This window comes from Lynx canadensis, chromosome C1, assembly GCF_007474595.2.
Source record: "Lynx canadensis isolate LIC74 chromosome C1, mLynCan4.pri.v2, whole genome shotgun sequence".
NCBI classification, from domain to species: domain Eukaryota; kingdom Metazoa; phylum Chordata; class Mammalia; order Carnivora; family Felidae; genus Lynx; species Lynx canadensis.
Window position 1 is genome coordinate 157,212,267 of NC_044310.1, and position 21,250 is coordinate 157,233,516.

A 21,250-nucleotide genomic window follows, 5' to 3' on the forward strand; every position below is an offset into this window, starting at 1 on the left:
GTCTTGACGCTCTCCCTTATTAGCTATGTGACCTTCAGCAATTTAGTAAACCCCCCTGTACTTGTTTCCTCATCTAAAAAAAGGGAATAGGGAATGGGGCGGGGTGATGATAATAGTACCTACATAGTTGTTTGGAATTGCTTCACTAAATGACTTTCTATTTGTGAAGTGCTTAGAACAGCTCCTGGAGTAGAGGAAGTACTCTATAACTGTTAAGCAAAATGGCCCCATATGCCTGCCTTGCTCTGTCTAGGATGGTGTGCTGAGTTGAGCTCTGGGGGCTGTTCTGGATGTTTTCCCTGCTTCTTCCTCCTATAGATGAGGATTTGGGTGCCATTTGTGACACCTGGCAGCAAGACACAAGATGTCAACGCTCTGATTCCCTGCCTTTATGGCACATTTTATTAGTCTTGATTTTAACAAAGAGCCTTTTCAGCCTTGTTGTATAAGGACAATAAACTAGATTCAGTGGGTGGTGGTTTTTACTAGCTTTCCATTCTAATTTTCGGGTTTGATGGATATAAAAGGTTTCTATGTCCAAACAAATGTAGTGGAACACATTCACTTCTCGAGGCAAAAGAAGTGCACTCTGATCCTCTGGAATTTGAGAGGGGACTTTAGGGTTAGTGCTAAGCTAGGTTGGTGCTCTGGTTTTGCCACTTAGCAGCAGTGTGGCCTTGGGCAAGCTAATCCCTAGACTGTTGTTCCCAATAGAGATTGCTACCTTGCAGAGTCGTTTCCTCACCTGGACTCTTTCCGAGCACCCTCCACTGACAGCTGAGGAGAGAGCTGTCGGTTCTGCTAACCAGGCTCACACTTACCGTCTGCTTTCTAGACTCTAGAATGGGATGCTTGTTCTCACCCCTCTTTTCTGTGTCCTTGGGAATTGATACTTAACAAAAATTCCTCTTCTGCCTGTTTAGTGCTACATTCATAAAAAGCACAGAGGTAAATTTATGTATTCAATTTACCATCCTTAACCAGGCTTTAAGTTTTTTTGTTTTTTAAACAAACCTTCTTTAACTGTATTTTTTATTACATAACAACAGTGTCTTTTGAAATTTCTCGGTAAGAATAAGTTTAATGCTTCCTTCTCCAAACCCCTGCTTTTATTAATAAAATCTAAGGATTTATCCCCTGGTTATTATTGAATATTTTATATTAATTGCATTGTCTCTTAAGAGCAATAGCATTTAATTTGGCAGTGAAATTGAGGGCAGTTATTTATGTTGCTAACCATAGTCCTTTTATTCTAATATTCGGCTTTTTAAATTTGTATTTGTATCTTGATGTTGGAATTAACCTAAGTGATTCTTTAGTAAAGATTAGTAACTAAAGTGTTTTCAGAGCCTTTGAATATGTGCTGCTTTTCCTATTCCTTCACAAGTGAAAGGCACTTTGGCTGATGCTGGCTATCGCTGACTGAATCTTCCCTTTCTTCTGTAGGTTAGAAAGACAGAGGGCAGGGGCACCAGGGTGGCTCGGTCAGTTAAGCGTGGACTTTGGCGCAAGTCATGATCTCACGGTTGTGAGTTCAAGTATCGTATAGGGTGGGCTTGCGTCAGCACCGAAGTCTTCAGCTAAGAGCTCGCTTGGGATCCTCTGTCAACCTCTTTCTATCTGCCCTTCCCCCATGCTCGCTCTCTCTGAAAAATAAATAAACATTAAAAAATGTGTAGAGAGGGGCGCCTGGGTGGCGCAGTCGGTTAAGCGTCCGACTTCAGCCAGGTCACGATCTCGCGGTCTGTGAGTTCGAGCCCCGCGTCAGGCTCTGGGCTGATGGCTCGGAGTCTGGAGCCTGTTTCCGATTCTGTGTCTCCTTCTCTCTCTGCCCCTCCCCCGTTCATGCTCTGTCTCTCTCTGTCCCAAAAATGAATAAACGTTGAAAAAAAAAATGTGTAGAGAAAAGAAACACAAAAGGGAAATTTAAGACCAACTGGACCTTGCTTCTTTGATGGTGATTTACTTTCATTTGATTTTTGTGTTGACTTGTTTTTGCTTTTATGCCTGGTACTGAAGTTTTTTGTTTTTGTTTTGTTTTGTTTTTGTTTTAACCCTAGGATTCAAAACTTTTGTCAGAATGTGGCTTTGAATTGATATCATGTGGAACACAATTTAGTCCTCTTTTTTTTTTTTTTCCAGTTCAGATTCTGTTTTTTTTACTGTCTGATTATTCTACTTCAGTTCTTCAGTTGTGTTTTCTCAGAAACAACTATAATTAGACTTGATTTTTCTGGTCCTTCAGATCTTGAGTCTTCTTTCATCTACTGGTTCTTTTCTCTGGCCATATGGGGGTGTTTGTCTTCTACATCAATGATTCAGTTTTACATAGTACACATCTACATTTTTTTCTCTCCCCCCATGTGGATAATATTCTGTCACTTTATTTTTAGAATCTCTCTTTATTTCTTCTTCTTTATTTCACTTAGAATCTCCTTTTATCTTACCCAGTAGTCCTTTATTGATTTATGGCTTTCTACTTTTGTCTTTAAGGGATATATCTTCTTGTATCATATTAACAATGCCAAATACTTTTCTAAAAATTACATCTGGTTCCTCCAGGGAGTCATTTTTAGGAGACAGGTCTTCTTTGAATCTTTAGTATGTTCTTTTCTTTCCATATTTAAAAAAATTTTTTTTTAGTTTTATATTTGAGAGAGAGAGACAGAGAGCAAGTAGGGGGGAGCCAGAGAGACAGAGACAGAATCTGAAGCAGGCTCCAGGCTCTGAGCTGTCAGCACAGAGCCCGACACAGGGCTCGAACTCACGAACCATGAAATCATGACCTGAGCCGAAGTCAGACGCTTAACTGACTGAGCCACCCAGGTGCCCATTTTTCTTTCCATATTTATGCACTACTTCTTGGTAGACCCATGTTGACATTTAGCTCTTATTTTCATTCCTGAATTTGGCAATCTATCTAGACCCACTCATAGAGCGGGTGCATAGATTTCCCTGGGCTCCACCCTCTGTCCTCTTGTTTGCTAGTAAATGACCTCTTGTAGATCTCAGACCTTGTAGCCACTGATGTTTGCAGGCCCTGGCTCATTACAGTGGGCCAGAAGAGTCTCATATAAAGCTTCAATTGCCAATGCCTTGTTCTCTGTACTCTCTGTATGGATTAGTTACTCTAGCCCCCAGAATACAATACCACTATAGATCATCTTGTCTCTAAATCTGCTTTTCTGCATCTGAAACCACAGGGTGCTAAGTATTTCCTTTTTTCCCCCACTTAACTTTTGAAATAGCAGTCACTCACTGATGGGGGTGGGACAGACTCTCCTCCTGCCTCAAAAAGCCTCATTCATGACCAAGAGTAGTCATTTTCTGACTGATACAGTTTCTGACTGATACAGATGGTGGCATTTGTATCCGAAATGGTAGAAAACGGAGAAAGGGAGCTACACACAGATTTTCCTACTTCCTTCAAGACTCCTAACTTGTTTCGCTCTGCTTTGAATTATGTTTCTAAAATATAATTTTATTGTTTTTTTGCTGCAAAATTCTCTGATTCTTGCAATAGGTTGAAGGTTATATCTTTCTTTTTTGTGGCTGCATTGCACCTTTATTTTACCTCTCGTTTTACAGGTATTTTAGTGGGAGGTTGGAGGGGGCTAGATATCAGGAGACGGTAGCTAGGCACCATTTAAAACTGTAACTTATATGAAACTACACAAATAAGAAAGTTATGCGTGTGGCAGAATGCTTGAAAATTTTGCTTCCTGCAGATATTTTGTGGGAATAAACTCTGCCTTGTAAATATTCATCACAAGTTGTTATTCAAATGATAGAGGCATCGATGTCCTGTATTAGAACCTGTGTGTTATGAAAACTGGGTCATTTCAGTGAGGAAATAAAATGTAGGTACAATAAGTGATTATAAGAATTCCAATGACTTCCATAAAGTTTTTATTACACATAAAAATTGCCTGATCACTGCCTGCTCACAGAAGAGTTTTAGAGCTGAAACAGCTGTTATAAATCATTTAACCTGGGAGTTGCAAATTCAGTTGCCTTCAGGGCCGGAAAAGTGACCTGCATATGCATGAAGTAGGTTGGTTTAACATATTGGGAGTGGAAGGGACTAGAGAAAAGTGGAGATTACTTATGCCACCAACTCCTTGGGCCATAATACCAAAACAGTATAATATAAACCCCCTCAATAATAGATTTGCCCAAAGTTAGGAGATTTGGTGTGTCCTAAACAGAAGCAGCTACATAATTTCCAGTGCCCAGTGCAAAACAAAACATGGGCTCCCTTGTTCAACAATTATTAAGAATTTCAAGATACTGACAGCAGAACATTAAACCAATCATGGGACCCGATGGTGACTGCACAAGTTACACGGCCTTGAAGCCATTCCTGGTCTTCACTTCTGATCTAGAATTTATACATCCAGACAGAAAGAAACATACAGACACTTCATCCACAACCACCAAAAACCAATAATGGAGGTGTGGTTAAAATGAAGTCCTTGACTTTGATGCTGCATCAAATGAACCACCTTTACTTACAAGAAGGCTTTTTTGTATGAGGCTTGCGACTCACCAGTTTTCTATATTGTTTGGAGGTTTTCGTTGAATTCTTACACTGCTACCATCAGTTTTTGTTGTTCCTTCCTGAAGTCAGGTTTTATGAATTATGAGTTGAAGATTTTCAACCCTAAAGTTCAAAGCTCTTCTCTAAATGTTACCTCTGATTTGAATTCCAGAATGTTTGACCAGTCAGTCTGGGAGTGAAACTCTGGGGGACACTTGTGTCTGCTGTTGAGTCTCAACTCAGCTCTCGGAGGCCCCCTACCATTATTCTTTTCCTCTTACCTGAAGAAGCTGTTGTTTTTTCCAGAATATTTTGTCTAAAATTTGAATCATCGCCTAAAATCACCTCTCCCTCTCCCCTGCTGTTTTTTATCTTATTTGAAAATTTTACATAGCTTGAAAACACGTAAAGCAATCTTCTGCCTGCTGGCAGATTGAAGTTGACTAGTCCCTTTCTCATCTTGTCATTTGTGTTCATTTATAACTTGAAATCCACGGTACTACTAACAACATAACCTCAGGAATGCTCTTTAGTGAAATTTAGCCAGCTTTTAAAGGCATAGCTATTCACACTCAAAAAATACAAGAAATAAAATTGGGAATTGGGGTACTAGGGTAAGAGGTTTTTTGGTTTTTTTTTTGTAGTAACCATATATACATATAATATATAATTTGTATAAAGTCTTTATATTTCGAGAAAATTTTATGTATATATTTTTAAAATTTCAGTTACTCACCATTAAGCATTTCAGTGTAAATCACAAAACAAGGACATTCTCCTATGTAGACCATAATAGAATTCCCCCACTCAATAAATTTAACATTTATATAACACTAATGTTTAAGATTCATATTTGGTGCTTTCCATTGTCCCAATAATTTTGTCCAATAAGTTTTGCCATTTAAAAAAACACCTCCTAATCTATTTGTCTGTTTATTATCTTTGAAGAGCACATCACAGAATCTGTAATTTTGTTAGCAAATGCATTACTTTTCTTCTTCAGGAGAGGTTTTGAAGATCTTACTTAGAAGTTTTTGTCTATCCCCAAATTGCAAAGATATCTTTCATCAATTTCCTCTCTTAGCTTTATAGTTTTACCTTTCAAATTTAGGTCTTACACCTAAGTGTGGTTCATTTTTGTATAGGGTAAAAAAATAGGGCTTCTTCAGCTTTTACCCCTGTAAACATTACTGCTGCCTACATGAAGTCTCACATTTTAAGAAAAACATTGAATCATTTAAAATTGAAAGAGAACCAAAAACATTTTTTTTGCTCACTAAAAAAAGTGAAAGTCTGATTAACAGCTAGATGTACAGTTTGGAGTGGTATAATGTTGCCATTAAGAGTTGTATATCAGATGATTTAGATTCCAAATGGCTTCCTTTAGCAACACCACAAAGGTATCCATAAGTATTTGTTAAAAGATGAAAAGAATCTTACCTGATTTAAAAACACTAAGGTTTTTATTTTTAAAAAAAGTATGAACTTCAGTTAAGTCCAGTTATTTACTTAATATCTGAATTAGGCAAGGAGTTCATAACAATCTTATGTACTTTTATATTGTTGAAGTATATCCCTTCATGAGTGATTTACAAGAGGAAATTCGTAAGTTGAGAAAGAAAAGATTAACAAATGGGTAAAGACAGTAACTGAGTGGAAGAAAATTTTTTATGAATTATTAATATTTAAGATTTTGCAATAAGCCATGCACCTGACTATATGTGTTCAGCTAACACTGAAGTTACCCATTAAGCTTAATCCCTGGTTGGAGTGGTGGGTGCGTGTAGGGGGGCGCAAATTTAAGGGACTTTTTTCATTCACATGCATCAATACTGTGCTGTGAAATATATAAACTGAATGTCATAGAATGTTTTTTTAAACTTCTACAGGTGGAGATTTTCATTTCACCTTTATGTATTTATCTATGGAGTCCGGTTCCTGAAAAAGGTAGGATCTACCAAGTTACTTTATATAATTCTTATGTAACTGTAAGCCTATATCTCATTTTTTTATGTGTGACAGTAATGATATTTTAAACAATCATAACAGGTTTCCTAAGAATTTGTGCATTTTTCTTTGACTTATTTCTGTAGTAAATATTTTTTAGATAGATAACAAAAGTATCTTTGAAAATAATTTATTTTGCCATTGAAAGATGTTGCAAGTCCTCTGACCACTGTAGTTGGTTACTTATTACTTATGGGCACTAGGAGCCTTATAAAATCCATTTGATGCTTTGAAAGAAGTTAAGAGTTTCCATGTCACACAGCTTGAAAAAAAAATCAGTTGTTAAAATGTGAGTTATCACTATAATCTTCACCAGCAGAAATTATGTTTTAGTGTCTTGCATCGCTATTAACAAGGCAACACCAGCTGCTGGTGGAAAATTGAGTTCCTTTTGTAGATTGTGTTTCCCCTGCTGCTCTTTTGCGATTCCTGCATAAACTGAGGCATCTTTATCTATGGAAATAATTCTTCCAGGCTGCCATAGCCTTTTTCCTGGCTATTTCAATCCTGAATGGCACTACTAACATGTTAGGCTGATTAAATTCAAGTCTCATGAAGATTTAGCTTCTCTTAATCACGCATGTGTTAACAACGCTGGTGTTGCAGAAGGTTGGAAATTATTTTTAAAAAATATATAGTATTACGCTTTAAAGCAACATCAATGGTATCTTTACTTAGTAGAGAATTTTTTCCAAAGTGGGCCTTGTGCCAAGTGTCATGTCTTACTAGTAAATTTTCATGTAAATATTGATGTGAAAATTTGCAAATGTGTTTTTAGTTTCAAAGTCTGAGTTATCAGTTAGTGTCTGCCTGTGGCAAATTATATTGTAAATCGTTAGTTGTTTCACAATATCATATTTTCCTAGAGGGATTATTCTTTTTACTTGTTGTCTTTTCCTTTAGTAACTATACTTACGTTTCACTTAATGAGGCTATACTACTTTTCACTTAATGGCCAAGAGGCCATTTGAATACATTTAGAAGGATGAGCCACAGTCTGTAGCCTGTTTGAGTATGAACCAATTCTCAACTGGGGTACAGAAACGAGGTGGAAGTGGCTATTTTGGAACTCTGCTGTTCTGGTTTTCAAATTTACTTGTGTAGAGAGAAAATGGAAGGAATGATTTAGGGCTCCTGTGCTCACAACTCACTACCTTGGAAGAGGAAACAGCTATGGATGGAATTTCAGTTGACAAGGAAAAGTTGTGTTTCATGGGAATGTCAAGTTGCTAACTGAGGTCAAGGTTTGGAATTCATGTTGGGTTCTGGGGGCGAAGGACTTTGACGGTAAACAGGGAAAGATGGTGAGAGCTGGGAGTACTTCTGTGCCCTTTTCCCTACATCTGTGGGGATATGATCTCTTTTAGCCTATCTACAGCAAGCCTGGCCATCTGTCATCAGAACAGGAAACATTTTGACACTTAGCTCTGCTTCTCTCAGTCCCCAAACAGACTGAAGGGAACAAGAATAGCTTGTATCCCCCAGCCCTCCCTGGCTGTGGAGAAGGCAGTAAGAGAGCTTGTCAATGGAATGTTTGCTTAGAAGTTGCTTTTCCTTGAACTACCCCAGTTCCCTATCAGCCTGCCTCTAGTGATAAAAAATGAGAAGAGAACTAGATGTTGCTCTTCTTGTAAAATATTTGCATTTGGGGTTTCTTCCTCTAAGAAGCTCTTGTTTTGGTTGAGTCTGTACTTTAATAGTTCTAATGTGTGATAGAAATGTGTATATGGAATCCATGTGTCCGAACCTGCTGTGGAGGACTTCATAAGCCATCTTTTCCAACCCTCTTACTTCACAGCTGGGGAATCAGAAATCCTGAGAGGGTAGGGAGCATTTCAGAGGTCACACAGTTAGTTTATTAAAAGTTGAACCTGAAATGAAACATGCACAGCTGTCTCTTAATCTAGTACTTTCCCCACTAACTTGCATGTCCTATCTTACAGCATGATTTCCAGATGACTTCCTTCTTTGGTTAAGTTAGCAAACTTAACCTCATGCAGTCATTGTTTCTATTTATAGAACTTTAAATACTTACCCTAATGGATATTTAAAATATATTTTCTAGTAACTTTTTTGGAATAGACAGTGTATTTGGTCATCTAACACAAGAGGAAAAATCTATATTGTCAGCATCAGAAATAACCAAAACAAGATAATTCAAATTTTCACAACACTCTGAGTGTTTTAAACAAAATAGCAGGGCAGTGAACCAATTTTAGGAGGTGAGAAGTCATAGCTGCTTCTTACTCTATGCATTAAAAATGTTGATTCTTGGGGTGCCTGGGTGGCTCAGTTGGTTAAGCATCTGACTTCAGCTCAGGTCATGATCTTGCAGTCCATGAGTTTGAGCCCCGCATCAGGCTCTGTGCTGACAGCTCAGAGCCTGGAGCCTGCTTCACATTCTGTGTCTCCCTCTCTCTCTGCCTCTCCCCTACTCACACTCTGTCTCTCTTTCTCTCTCTCAAAAATAAATAAACATTAAAATTTTTTTTGAAAAATGTTGATTCTTACTTGGGCTGTTAGAAAAATGCTGAACAGCTTGGCACTATCCGGTTTTCTTCTACCTTTGGGTCAAATGAACCTGAAGCAAGTTGGTAAGTCCTGGCACCCTGGGCTCATATGCCCCTGGGCCTTGTGTGCCCTGACTTCTTTGCCTGAGATACAAACCTCCTAGTTCTACCACAGGGGCCTTATCCTGATGCGCTAGACAAATAAGACTGTGGTTTCAAATTATACCCTACTTTTAAAGTCAGAAAACTGGAAAGCCGTGTTCTTACTCCAACTAGCAAGAAGCTTTTCTTCAAAGAAAGTCAAGAATTAGAAATTAAAATGATGAGTTTTAGTTCCTTCAACAAAAGCCATCATATCACACCTGCCAAATAATTACATCTCCAGATATTTGAGGATTTAACAGAAATAAAGCCTCTGATTAAGCACACAGTGGTAGTGTGGTACCCTAGGGTTTTAAGCAAACTTGGAATGATATTCTCATTATCAGTATCATCTATGACATTATGTCATAATTCTTGCAGTTGATACGTAAATGTATCTTTGGAGCAATATACAGGATGACTTCTTGCATGAGTTGGGTGACCATACAAGCTATCTTAGGATCCTAGGCAGTTACCTCCCCCTTGAACTCAAAATGACCCAGTTTGGGCAATAAAGTATTCAATCACATGTCAATAGTTCTGTAATAAATACTGAAATCATTGGCCTGTATTTTAAAATTTCTAGACACCCCATAAACTGTGTGTGTGTTCATTTCTATGAAATCAACAAAATGTTTTCTGTAGTTTTGTGATGACAAATAAAAGAATGAGCCTCATGTTTTATAGTGATGTGATAATGCTCAGGTATGCATATGTTATATGTTTTCTGCTTTCCCAGCTTAGAACCCCCTTTATAGATAGCACTAACTCTGATCATGAAGCAGTCTCTGGAAGGCATTACAGACAGGTTAGTGAACTATTAGGTAAAGTTATAGCTAAGTTAGTAGGAAATATTTAAATAGTTGAAAGATAAGCCTGTCTCAATACTCTGCTCCTGTAATTACCGGACACAAGTGCTTTACCCATAAATATGATTGGCAGAGACAAGTACTTTTTAAATTTTTTACTTATTTTTATTTTTATTTATTTATTTATTTGAGAGAGGGAGAGAAAGTGAGAGCATGAGCAGGGAATAGGGGCAGAGGGAGAGGGGGAGAGAGAGAGTCCTAAGCAGGCTCCATGCCCAGTGCAGAGCCCAACGTGGGGCTCCATCCCACTACCGTGAGATTATGACCTGAACAGAAAACAAGAGTTGGACACTTAACTGGCTGAGCCACCCAGGTGCCCCAGAGACAAGTACTTTTTAAAAGAAAACTCAGAATTAGTTCAGGTGCTCTGAAATTCTACCACACAATGTACTCATTCATACAAATTAACACATTTTCCTAAGTCCTGAAAGAAACCACATTCAAGCCTTAAATAGAGTAAGCTATCTCTCACTTACTGTTACCTTTTCTTCTCCTTTGTAGATGGAAGTTTGTATTGGGTGGAGTGCTTTGAATATTTTTCTTTGAGTTTCTTTGATTATCTTTTAACAATAATAGTGTTACAGAAAGGCCAGTGTAGAGATGTATGCAACTGGGATTTAGGTAAATAGTTTTTCTTATAATCTACATGTTAGGCTAATGTATATCCAAGTTTTAATCATATGGTACATTTTATATCCATTTTGTACATATACATGTATATAATTAAAATAGAAGCTACTCAAATATACCAATACCTAACTTCTGTGTCAGTGAAGGTCCCATTATGAGACAGAAACCACAGGAGTTATTTTAGGAATGACTATAATATGAAGAATCACTAACTGGGGGAACCGCTAAGACTGGTGTTAACTTGTGTTACTCCAAGTAATTGATCTGCTGGCTGTTTGCTACCAGTCTGCAATGAGATAAGAAACTTGACCTGAATGTAAATCAACTCCCTGCTTCTTCTTTGAGAAAGTCTATCTATGAAGAAAAAGTCAGCTGAAGTAGACAGTGTGTTTAGTGATGTAGTTAATTTACATTCTGGTGAAAGAGTAACAAACATTTCAAGGACTGGCACTCTGTACATGAGCAGTGCACATGAGGTATCGTGAAGATATTAATGGTAGGAAGAAGCTACCTCTCTGAAGACCAGGGGTTCATAGAAAAGGGTGGAGTAGAAGCTTGAAGGAAGAGACGTGGACCTTGACAAGACCTCCAAGAGGGGAACGTTGACCAGCTGGAGTCTCTGAGGGACCACAGTGAGGCTGGTTCTGGGAATGAGGAAAGACTGCAGACGGCAAGCTGCTGTTGCCGCCGGGATGAACTTCCACTGCTAGTGTGAAGATGTGTTGCTGGGGGTGTGGGGTAGTGGTGGAGAAGTGACGGCAAGAACAGGAAGCAAAACACAAAAGAGCACATCCCATCTTCCTGTTGCAGTCTTCCCGCCTCCTTCTAGTGCTTCTGAGAGGCTCGACTCCACAAGGCACCAGCTCCTGAGAGCCAGCTGAATTGGTGTTTGCAGAGTCACAGCTCTGAAGCTGAGAGATAGTATCTGAATAACTAGCCCAGCCTTCCCGTGGTGCTGCAATCTATGATGTACTCTCATGACTTGCTGTCATTTATTTTATTACATTTAAACACTATGCAAGTTGCCATGTACTCTGTTGGCTTCATGACTAACTAGAGGGTGAAAAGGCATCACTGAAAAGTAGTATCTTGGCCAAATAAGCACTTTGCCAATTCCCTTAGACTGTCTCAGTCTGCTCAGAATGAAGGCATAGTTCATTATTCATTTGTTTCATTATTTTTCATTATTCATAGTTCCATTATTTATTTGGTGTACTTTTTTTTTCTTTTTGTAAAATTTCTTTTAATGTTTTATTTATTTTTGAGAGAGAGATAGTGAGGGAGAGAGAGACAGGCAGAGAGACAGAGCGTGAGCAGGGGAGGGGCAGAGAGAGAGAGACAGAGAGAGAATCCAAAGCAGGCTCCAGGCTCTGAGCTGACAGCACAGAGCCCAACACATGGCTCAAACTCACAAACCATGAAATCATGACCTGAGCTGAAGTTGGGCCCTTAACCAACTGAGCCACCCGGTTGGCCCCATTTGATGTACTTTTCAAAGTTCAACAAGGCCACTAGGTGTTCAGGGTGGTATCATGCTTCAAGGTATACTCTTTTGCTTATTGGTTAGCTTGGAATCCTTCTGAAATTGAAAGAGCAAAATTGTCATCATTTTGCCTGTATTGACAGGGAAAATAATATTTGTCTGGCCCAGTAGAATATGTGTCCATTTAAAATTTTTTGTGTCATTTAAAAAATTTTGAAATTGCTTGGAGTTATGTTCCTTGTTGAAGGAGATTTGACATTTAGAGTTTTACGTAAGTTTTAACTTTTACCTAATGACCCCATCAAGTAATTTTGTAAGAATTGCAGATGACATAGAATATGAGCATTGAGAATAGACCTTAAAGATCAACCATCTCAAATTTCTCATTTCAGAACGAAGAAATAATTTCAAAAGGATGAATTGACTTGCTGTGGCAAGAATAGAAGCCAGCCTTGCCGTCTTTAGAATTTCTAAATCAGTTAAAACAACAATATCGAGACTTGGAAAACAAGTTTCAAAAATCTAGCAACTCAAGTATGTTTAATTAGCAAATTCACCTCATTAAGAAGTAAAAGTTACATCACTGTGAGAGAACATTAGGTGAGAAGTCAAGATGGAGTTGGTAGTTTGAACCTGCCAATCATTGCTTAATGGCACCTTTGCTCTCTGAAACCTCATTTTTCTCATCTGTAAAATGAGAGAATGATGGTTGCCCTGACTTCCTCAGCTTTTGTGTAGGAGTGCTGTGGAAGCTATAAAGTATTTTAAAAATGTAAGCGAGAACACTAATTATTACTGGTTGAGAGAGGTGGGCTCTGTTGGGGGCTGTGAGTGCTTAGCTCTCCTAAACTTGACATGAAACTTACAAAGTTGCGGCCCCCTCCTAGCCAGGTTAAGATCCCTGTTGTGGCTATGCTTTGATGCTTACAAATGGGTAAATGCATTTTCTGGAATGGAAATATCTGGAATAGCCTTGGGACATTGTCCTTCCACGTTTCTTTTTGTTCTTCCTTTTTCCCTTTTACCTGCATGTACCCTCTTGAATATTTTCTGATTTCCCTTGTACCCGGCATTTGCCCTTCTCTGTTGACTTGGGTCTGGCATTCTATCTGAGGAGGATGTTCTGAGGCTGGTGAAAACCTGAGGATAATGTGGTACACGAAGGGCCCTGAAGAAGTAGTCACAAGACCTGGGTTTGAGGTTGAATTCTGCCATTAATCAGTTTTGCAGCCTTAAGAAGTTACTTACTCTCTCTGGGATTTAATTGCTATATCTCTAAAATCAGTAACATGGACTAACAGAACGTTTAAAAAACTTGTACACCAAAATTCAGAGAAGAATTTGAAATAGCCAGTAATTCTGGCAAGCTGGTACAACCTACTTAGAAAGCAGAGTGGTGACGTGGAATAATAACCGTAAGTATGTTCACATACCGTCACTCGGCAGTTCAACTCCTGTGAATTAATCTTGAGCAAGGAATTACACAGGAGCAAAAAATATATGTCTGTGGTTATTTATTACAGCTTAAAAAATATGTGTGAATGTACATATGCACACTATATGCAATGCAAATTACAGCAAATCCAAACAGAACTTAAAGCAATCTTAATGTCTAATATTAATATGATTATTTAAATTATTGTTATCAAAATGATAAAATATCATGGAACCATTTAAAAATAAATGGGGCTCCTGGGGTGGCTGGTTAAGCATCTGACTCCTGGTTTCAGCTCAGGTCATGATCTCACGGTTGTGAGTTTGAGCCCCGTGTTGGACTCCGTGATGACAGTGCGGAGCCTGCTTGGGATTTTCTCTCTCCTTCTCTCTCTGCCCCTCCCCCCTCAAAATAAATAAATAAGTAATAACTTTAAAGTAACCATATTATTTATAGTCCTAATAAAATGTTTAGTAGAACTGTACATGAAAAAATTAACATTTATATTAGATAAATGAAAGGTAATAGGTAAAAATGAAGGTTCCTTTTTTTAAATTTTTATTTGTTTTGATGTTTATTCACCTTTGAGAGAGAGAGAGAAAGAGAACGAGCGTGGGAGGGGTAGAGAGAGAGGGAGACACAGAATCCGAAGTAGGCTCCAGTCTCTGAGCTGTCAGCGCAGAGCCTGATGCAGGGCTCAAACCCACAAACCCTGAGATCATGACCTGAGCCGAAGTCAGATGCTCAACCGGCTGAGCCACCCAGGTGCCCCCAAAATGAAGATTCCTTTTAGAAAGGTAGAACTGCAGATAAATTAACTACTTTCTTTTCTGTTAAAAATATGAACCCTGAGATGTGGGCATTTGAATGGAAATGACTGCATGTAACTTAGGTATACTTGGGTTTGAAAGAGCTTGTAGTTGTAACTTTTAAAAAGGAGAAAATTTTTTTAAAAAGTGGAATTCTACTTAAATGGCAAAGAGATAAAGAAATTTCATTAAAAAAACAAAACAAAACCCCACCGTCCGTGTTTGCCTGGTTCTCGCTGCCCCAGTCCCTTAATTTTCTCCCAGGGGCTTATTTTCCATGATCATCTTGATCCAGATGCCCCAGAATGACATAATATTGACTTTTGAAGAAGCTTTTTTAGTCTCCGGTGGGATTCTGATGAGATTCAGGCTCTGTTTCCATAGTAGAATCCCCACTTCCATTTAGCACTTTAAGAAAACTCCCATAATGAAAGTCCCACCCGTTTTGGTGTGGGTTCCAGTGACTTGGAAAAACTCTTGGCTTAGTACATAGCCAGGATAAAAATTGGAATCACTGAAAATAATCACATAGCAACCAAAGTCATGATAGCTTTACTGCATTAAGTACTCAGTATGGGCCAGGCATTGTATTGATCACTCAGAGTTTGTTTCTCTTGCATTGTACTGTGTACCTTCTCATCCTCATAGATAAAGAAACCAAGGCTAACTAGGGATCAGTAATTTGCCCAAGGTTACAGAGCTAGTCAGTGGGAGGGCTGGAATTTAAATGCAGATGTTATTGACATTGTGGCCTACTTGTATCCAGGCTTCACTAGGGACTCTGTGGATCTACTGGACTGATAAGGACTGACCACTTAAGAAAAAGCAAAGGTCTGTCCTATGACTATATTTATTTAGTCTACAGAGTTAAGCTTAGTGACCGTTAAGATGACAGAATTAAGTTTAGTGATTGTATACAAAAGGCCCACATTAAGCACCATTCTTGCTTTATTTATCTGCTTGCAAAGCTGAAAATCTGTGGTTTGCTTCATTCTTAGTATTTTTGAATCTCAACATAAATTGTCTGCTAATTTTCAGACTGGTACAGATGCCCCTTTTTACACAAACCAATGTAATTATGCAATACAATTTTTTCTCCCCTTCTGTGATACATATTTACTTTCTACATTGTGACTAGCAAACCATAAATACACTATTCACAGTAAGAAGCTGGTTGGAACAACTCAATATGCTCTAGTTTAGGGAATGTGCAGTAGGTGAAATTGTTCACTACCTAGGAAAAATTAAAACGTTCAGATAATAAAGCCATTTCATCAGCACTGGGGTTACAGCTTATAAGTTTTTTTTATTTAATGAGATGCAGGAATTTAATTTGGAGTGTGTATAATTTTCTCTAAAGAGCACTGAGAAGCCTTTACCCAGGTTGTCTTTGCTTTGTGTTCGAGCTTTGTCTTGAAGGAATGACATCTCACACCAACGGCATCCTGCAGGCGGTGAGGTAGAAGGACTTCAGGACTTGGAGGAGTTCACAAAGCTGAAATGGACTTTTGTTGTAGGAGGACAAAATGTTTGTGCCGATTCTGAAGTACAAGTGGCAGGTATCCCTGAGTGATACTTGCTCTTGTGTAATTATTTATACAAGGGTTTGTGGATTTGGTTTATGGTTTGATCAAACCGTGAATCTTAGTTTTTTCAGGTCACTTAATAAAATATCAACCTTGTAGAAGGTCTAAAAATAAAGAAAAAGCGAACTTCTGTTTTAGAGGCTACTAAAATAACACTCATTTACATGAGTAAAATGTTCATTATTAGACAGTGCCCTAAAGGCATAGATTTACACTTCTCAAAAGTTTAGGGCTGAGCTTGACTGTGAAAAACATTGGTCCTCATTTATATGCTGTAACAAAGCTAGCACCACTTCCTCTGGCTTAGGGCAGTGCCTGAAAACTGGATTGCATTAGTATTCCTCTCCTGTTTCCATGGGGAATAGAAAACTAGTCACTCTCAGAAGAGTTCAGGTAATTTGATATGAAATATTGATCCATGTATCAAAATCTGTACCTGCACATTCACTCTGCATTAGCTGAATCGTATCTGACATTAAAAAAAAAAAAATCCATTACTGAATTCAACAAGAAAAGCATTATTCTCACTAAGGTTTGTCTTAATAAAATCTGAGAGCTAATAGCTTTCACAAACAATGGTCATCATAAGAAGCATTTTCCTCATCAACAATAATGAAACAAACCAGATGTTCATTGCTTAAAAATGATAGCTTTTGGGAAGAAATAATGAGATGTTCTACTTCTGCTTGTAAAACTGGTGTTCTGTCTCTTCAGGAAAGACCCAGTCTTGTCTGTGTGATGTGATGGTGGGGGCGGGGGTACTTAGGACAAGTATCTGATGTGGAGCAGAGCAGCGGGCCTCCCTATCTGACTAGCTCATGCTCTGATTACAGCTCTGCGTGTGGCTCCATAAAACTGGTTCAGAGAGCATCTGAATACTGGGTCAACTACAGTTTTCTGTAAGGTGGGACAAATGGTTTAGTGTTTTGTTTTCGTTTGGTGCGCTTCTCCTTTATTAACGCACATGATAATAGGCCTGCTTGCTAAAGGCTACTGCTGTTATTGTTTAGGATTTTTTGACCAAAAGTGTGGTGGTGTCATTTACCTTGGAATGACTATTCAAAGCACATAGAAGAAGGCCATTTTGTCCTTGAGGAATTCATGAATGGAAAGGATAAAATAACTTTCTTCAGGCTAAATTAATCTATAGTGATAGAGGTAGTTTTACAGGGGTGAGGGCCTGGGCAAGGGAGCCTGCTGGAGTGCTGGAACTCTTCTAGATCTTGGTCAGGTGATGGTAACATAGGTGTGCACATATGTAAACATATATTGAATTTCTGTGTACTTAGACTTTTGCACTTTATGATATGTAAGTCCTACTCAATTAAAAAAAAACTCAGTGGTTTCTGATAATCCTATAGCTTGCATATAAGCAGTTTCTGTATGTTGCTGAGTGGAAATGTGGGCACAAGGCAGTTGAGGATCAAAAGCTCTTATTTAAAGGGCATTCCATTCATGGCTCTTTCAAGAGCTTCTGTCTATTACCCCTGGAAAATACTGCTCTCTGTTCATTTGTTCATTCTTTTATTCAGTATCTATTGAGCACCTACCCTTTCACTGGGATTATTCTAAGCATCATTGAAAAAGAAGTTAGCAAGACGGTCTGAGTCCCTGAACTAATGAGTATTGTTCTTCTCTTCCCTAAGATCATCCGTAGCATAGGAATTTAATTCAATATAGCTAACTAACATTTATTAAGCATCTACTAGACCAAGACATAGTAGCAGATAGGAGAGGGAACCCATGGTTCCTGCCTTCAAGAATCTTGTAATATGTCAGAGAAGTTAAGATTCCTCTGTATATACTTATACTTGGTGGTATATGACAGAAGTATAGGATTCCTTCTGAGCAGGGAAAGGGGATCTAATTGAGGAAATTGAAGAAAATTTGGAGAGGTAGTATTTAGTTTGAACCCTAATAAATGGCTTCGCGTTGATATGGGGGGTTAGTGAAAGCATTCTTAGATGGAGAGTACAGAATAGGAAACCTGGAAAAATACAGGGTTTATTTGAGATTACAGAGGGGAAATCAGAAAATGAAACTGGAAATGTGTTTGAAAATTTGACTTGCATTAGAGAAAAGATGGCTTAGTTCCCCTGCATGTCCTCATTGTAAAGATATCTGGTGTTTGTTTGGAGGGGCATCCTTCCTCCTCCCTGACCCCAGTCTGCCATCTCTCATCTTATTAACCTGTGGCTCTGATTCTTCTCTATGTCTTCTCTTTGTTCCCTGCCCTTCTTCCACATACCCAAAGTGGTGAGTGGATGGGAGTTGGGAACTAAGGGTAATGGTGGAGAGTCATTTCAGTTACCTCCACTCTCCCAGCCTCATCCATCTGTGAATTGCTGTGAAATTACATCCTCAATCCCTGCCAGCAGAGCCTAATCACCAGATATTGACATTACTGTTCCTATTGTAACCTACCACAAGCAACATGATTGCTCAAACCACTGGTCCTTCCCTAAAATCCTGCTTTACTCTTCTCTGCCCCAACATCCTCACTTTCAAATCCCAGGTAGGTATCATATTTATCAGAGTGTCCTCTCCATCTAGACATCTAACTAATTTATTCTTATTCATTTATTTTTATGTAATTATTTTTCATTGAATTGTGATTGACATGCAAAAATTTGGACATATTTAATATATAGTTTGATAAGTTTGAAGATAACTGTGTACCCATGAAAGCATCACCATATACAATGCTTAAACTCCTCTATCATCTCTAAAAGTTTCCTCTCTCCCTCTTTTTTGATAAGAACATTTAACATAAAATCTATCTTCTTAAAATTTTAAGTGTGCAATACAGGATTGTTAACTGTATGCACCATGTGCTATACAATAGATCTTTAAGACTATGCATTTTACTTAAGTTAAAACTAGATATACCTCTCTAATTCCTCCTCCCCCAAGCTCCTAGTAACCATAATTCTACTCTACTTCTACATATCCCATATAAATGAGATCCCATAGAATTTGTTCTTCTGTGTCTGGCTTATTTCACTTATCACAATGTCTTTAAGTTCATCTACATTGTAGCAAATGGCAGGATTTCCTTATTTTTTAATGCTGAATAGTATTCCATTGTATTTCTAAACCACATTTTCTTTATCCAGTCATCTGTAGATAGATATTGAAGTTGTTTCCTATTTCTGTTTTCTTTGCCATTGTGAATAATAACTGCATTGGGGCATGGATATGCAGATATCTCTTTGAGATACTGATTTCATTTCTTTTGGTTTCCAGAGGTAGAGTTGCCGGGTCGTAGTTTTTTGAAAAGTCTCTAAGCTTTTATCCATAGTGGGTGCACCAACTTACATTCCCAGTAGCAATGCACAAGAGTTCCCTTTCCTCCACATCATTGCCAACACTTATCTTTTGCTTTTTTTTTTTGGTAATACCATTCAAACAGATGCGAGGTGATACCTCATTGTGGTTTTGATTTGCATTTTTTTGATGATTAGTGATGTTGAGCATCTTTCAATTTACCTTTTCTTGGGGGAAATGTCTATTCGGGTCTTTGCCCATTTTTAAATCTGTTTGTTTGTTTGCTATTGAGTTTCAGGAGTTCCTTATATATTTTGGATAGTAACCCTTTATCAGGTGTGTATGATTTATAAATATTTTCTCCCATTCTGTAGGTTGCCTTTTCACTTTGCTGATTATTTCCTTTGCTCTGCAGAAGTTTTTTAGTTTGATGTAGTCCCATTAGTCTATTTTTGCTTTTGTTGCCTGTGCTTTTAGTGTCCTAACCAAGAAATCGTTGCCAAGGGCAGTATCAAGAAGCTTTTCCCCTAGATTTTATTTTAGGGGTTTTATAGTTTTAGATTTTATTTTTAAAGCTTTAATCCACTTTGAGTTGATTGTTGTGAAGGGTCCAATTTCATTTTTTCCATGTGGATATCCAGTTTTTCCAGCACAATTTATTGAAGAGACTACTCTGTCTCCATTGTGTATTTTTGCCCCCTTGATTTATTCTTTTTTTTTTTTAATTTTTTTTTTCAACATTTATTTATTTTTGGGACAGAGAGAGACAGAGCATGAACGGGGGAGGGGCAGAGAGAGAGGGAGACACAGAATCGGAAACAGGCTCCAGGCTCTGAGCCATCAGCCCAGAGCCCGACGCGGGGCTCGAACTCACGGACCGCGAGATCGTGACCTGGCTGAAGTCGGACGCTTAACCGACTGCGCCACCCAGGCGCCCCCCCTTGATTTATTCTTGAGGCTTCTGCCCTAGCTTTCCACAGAAACTTCACTGAACAAGGTCCCTGGCTTTTCCTGTGATCATCAGCACTTCTGACAAAGACAAATATAGGGAAAAACTGTCCCCAGTCTCTATCCTTTTCCACTGCTCCAAATATTCTTGTCATAAGCAGGCCAGGTACATTGTTATTCCTGGGTTTACTTAGAATGACCTTCCTCATCTTTACCCAAAGATGATTCTTCAGCCCTGATTTTTCACAGATCCCCCTCATGATGGAAAACCTGTAACTTAGGGCCCTTTAAATCTCTACTTTAGTGTATCCTGTGGTTGTATTGTGTGTAGTAAAGCAGCTAGCTTGATTCCTGAGCCATGGAAGGTGTTTGATCAGTAAGAGTTGTCATTATTATTATCATACAATATTATTCCATACTTAAGTAGTAAGTGTCTTATCTATGTGCTTATATCTCAAATTTATTTCCATCCAATTCTATAAGCAGCTCAAGACAGGGCTTCATATCATGGGTATATTTCCCCATAGTGTTTGATATCCTGCTGACAATACAGTTAGATAGTGCCCAAAAAACTTGAGTAATGAAATTAAAAATATGCTACTTGGCTATTCTGTAATAATTTTGTTTAAAAGTTTTTTGGGGAAAGACCTTAAAAATTAATGACTAAAATCAAGTATAGAGATTAGCTGAGAATTTTTATCATTTGTGGTTACCCTCTTTCCCATTAGTATTGTACATAGGGTTGGCAGTAAAATTAAATGAAATGTTAACCTCTAAAGTCAAGGCCCCTATTACTCAAGGCCATTAACTGGTAACATTCTAAGAATTATCTCTATAGAGACTTGGAGGGTAGGGGGCATTCAGTAACCACAGCATAAGTAAACATGGTTTGTTCTCTTAGGCAATAGCCCTGTTGTGAGTTATCAACTTCTCCCTTTGTGGATATGAGCTTCTGTCCATAGCAGATCCTTGATTAGAAGGTTGAAAGTAAATGATAAAATATCATAACACAGAATTTCATAATA

At 38.2% G+C, this 21,250-nt stretch overlaps 1 protein-coding gene across 1 annotated transcript in view; it reads left to right on the top strand.

The window, feature by feature from the left end:
* Nucleotides 1–21,250, top strand: part of CERS6 (ceramide synthase 6) — a 327,890-nt gene that overhangs the window by 173,229 nt on the left and 133,411 nt on the right. Inside the window, exon 4 of the mRNA XM_030323740.1 lies at nt 6,430–6,487. Coding sequence (XP_030179600.1) covers nt 6,430–6,487 — 58 coding nt within the window. The remainder of the gene's footprint in view (nt 1–6,429; nt 6,488–21,250) is intronic.